This window comes from Aplysia californica, unplaced genomic scaffold, assembly GCF_000002075.1.
Source record: "Aplysia californica isolate F4 #8 unplaced genomic scaffold, AplCal3.0 scaffold00304, whole genome shotgun sequence".
NCBI classification, from domain to species: domain Eukaryota; kingdom Metazoa; phylum Mollusca; class Gastropoda; order Aplysiida; family Aplysiidae; genus Aplysia; species Aplysia californica.
In genome coordinates, this window is record NW_004797574.1 from 674,004 (window position 1) to 676,236 (window position 2,233).

General features: G+C 37.3%; 1 protein-coding gene across 2 annotated transcripts in view; it reads left to right on the forward strand.

Annotated features, from left to right (window-relative positions):
• Window positions 1-891: 891 nt before the first annotated feature.
• The window catches only part of LOC101859025 (vacuolar protein sorting-associated protein 26B-like), a 25,218-nt gene continuing 23,876 nt past the window's right edge, over window positions 892-2,233 (forward strand). For both annotated transcript variants that reach the window (XM_013084603.2, XM_005101927.3), the window contains exon 1: window positions 892-971. In XM_013084603.2, the coding sequence (XP_012940057.1) occupies window positions 969-971 (3 nt within the window). In that variant the 5' untranslated portion in view covers window positions 892-968. The remainder of the gene's footprint in view (window positions 972-2,233) is intronic.

Sequence of the window (2,233 nt, forward strand, 5' to 3'; positions counted from 1 at the left end):
ACGCACACACACCCTGCTTCTTCTATATGACATTGCAACAGTTTTTCATGGTCGACAATAAGTTCGACTCTGTGACTGCTGTTCCTCTTAGTCTCACGACCAGTTCCTAAAACTTTTTGTCACTCTTAATCCTTTCTTCTCACTAACCGCTACCGTCCTTTCTTGGTCTCTTGACATTATTGATCACCTATTAATATTATTTCATCGTCAAAGGGGATAATAAACCAAAATAACCGACATTAGTTTTGGTGCCTACAATTAATAGCGGCTCGCATAATGCTTCCAAGAAAGTTGAAATTGTTTCAGAATGCTATCAGGTCTGCTGAGGTAAAAATAGATAGTAAAACGAATATAGAGCTTGTTTTTGTGGGAATTTGCGCTGTACAAGCGCTATTTGATCATTTTAGAACACTCTCGTGTTGCTTTGAAGGATTTTTTTTCCTTACTACTTAATTTTTTAATTTCAAAACCAGCTTTAAAAAATCGGAAGTAAAATAGGCAAATAAAATTAAGCGTATCTAGGACCCCCCCTCCCCCCACACACACACATTCAACAAAAAATTGTGTCTTGTCAGTTCAAACACCATTCTGAAATGGCACTTTTTTGCAGGCCTTGCAAAGATTGTGTAGTAGAGAATCTTTGGGCCTACAACAAGGAGATTAAAAGTAGTTCTAAACTCCTTGACGTATAGTCGAAAAAAGAATTCCTAATGTTTACGTCACTATAGCCATTACCACTGATTAACGTGTACGTATGTTTAGCCGTGTTCACTTGATTTATTTAATTCTAAATTATTTTTACAATTAAAATAATTTCGATAAAACAAATTATGTTAAAGTCATTTTGTACAAGCAAAAGTCGTTTTGTAAAATATAAATTAAAAAATATTCCGTAGATATAGTCACGCTCATCATGAGATCTTGTGGACATTATTCCTGTTGATGTCGGAGTAGGAGGACCCCTCAAAATGGTACACTCTACACATTGAACTTTCTATTTTGTGCTTTTCTTGGGTTTTGTTGCCCAGTGATTCGTGTTGGGAATAGTATACAGGCTGTTACGCTATTTTTATGTGTCTGCAATTGATGATTTTATTCCCCTTGGGTTATTAGGCAAATTATTTTTGTTTTTGAGCAGAAGGGGGTGTGGGGAGGGTTAAAAACAACACTGGCAGTACAGTACAGTACGTCAGTCATGTGATCTCATGCTAGATCTACACTTATTTTATTGAGCTCTGAATTTTCACAAAGCATGGGTTTTTCAGACCTAACCCTTTGACCCAGACTCATTGTAAACAGTTTTATTTGTGTCCTCATCAGAACATTTTGACATTTATGCGAATCTACCCACCCCCCCACACACACACTTCTGACACTGGTGACACTCCACACAACACACCACCCACCCACCACCAAGTCATCATACCATGTCATGTGCATACTGCTATTGTTTTTTTGTGTGGGAACACTTTTATTTGAAAAGTAGAAGGCAAATCAGGCAGGGGTTTGACCATCCCACCAAGTGAAACTTACCTCTATAAACCTCATGTAAAGAAGACGGCCACGCATTGTCGAGGAGAAAAGTGGCTGAATAATATAAAGACAGGTGGCCGTCATACACAGGACTGATCAAGATGAAGAAAACAAACCATTTACTTCTGATGAGATCCCAAATGGAGAGGGTCTCAGGCTTAGGACTGACGTAGGACTCATTAAAATAAAAATGTTGTGTGGTTTGTTTTCTTTTTTTTTTTTTTTTTTAAGTTAAAGGATTAAAGGGGTGAGAAGATGTTTACTTTTTGTTGTTAGTTTTGCTTTTATCTTTCGAAGTGACTATTTCTCCGAACGCTCGGGAAAATAATCTTGACCTCTATTTCTCAGAATGGTTTCCATTATCGAGATTTTTTGGTTATTTGCGAGATTTAGGCGTCATCTTTCATTGATTTTTTTCTGCCATTCTGTGAGGACTGGAAAGAAGCATTTTATACATCGAATTCAATTTCTAGACTCTAGTCTAGAGCTAGACATTTTGTTGAAGTCGGAATATTCAGATACTTCAATTGTGGTTGGGGCAACGTTTCCGGACTATACTTCCGACTTCATTTGTAATTATGCCTTTAAAAGGTACTGTGAGAAAACAAGACTGCTCGACTTTGGCAGTAACCTCTTTTGCATTTAGATATCTAGTCACCCCTAAAGCTAAAAGTAAAATCCTTCATGTGAACCAACCCCC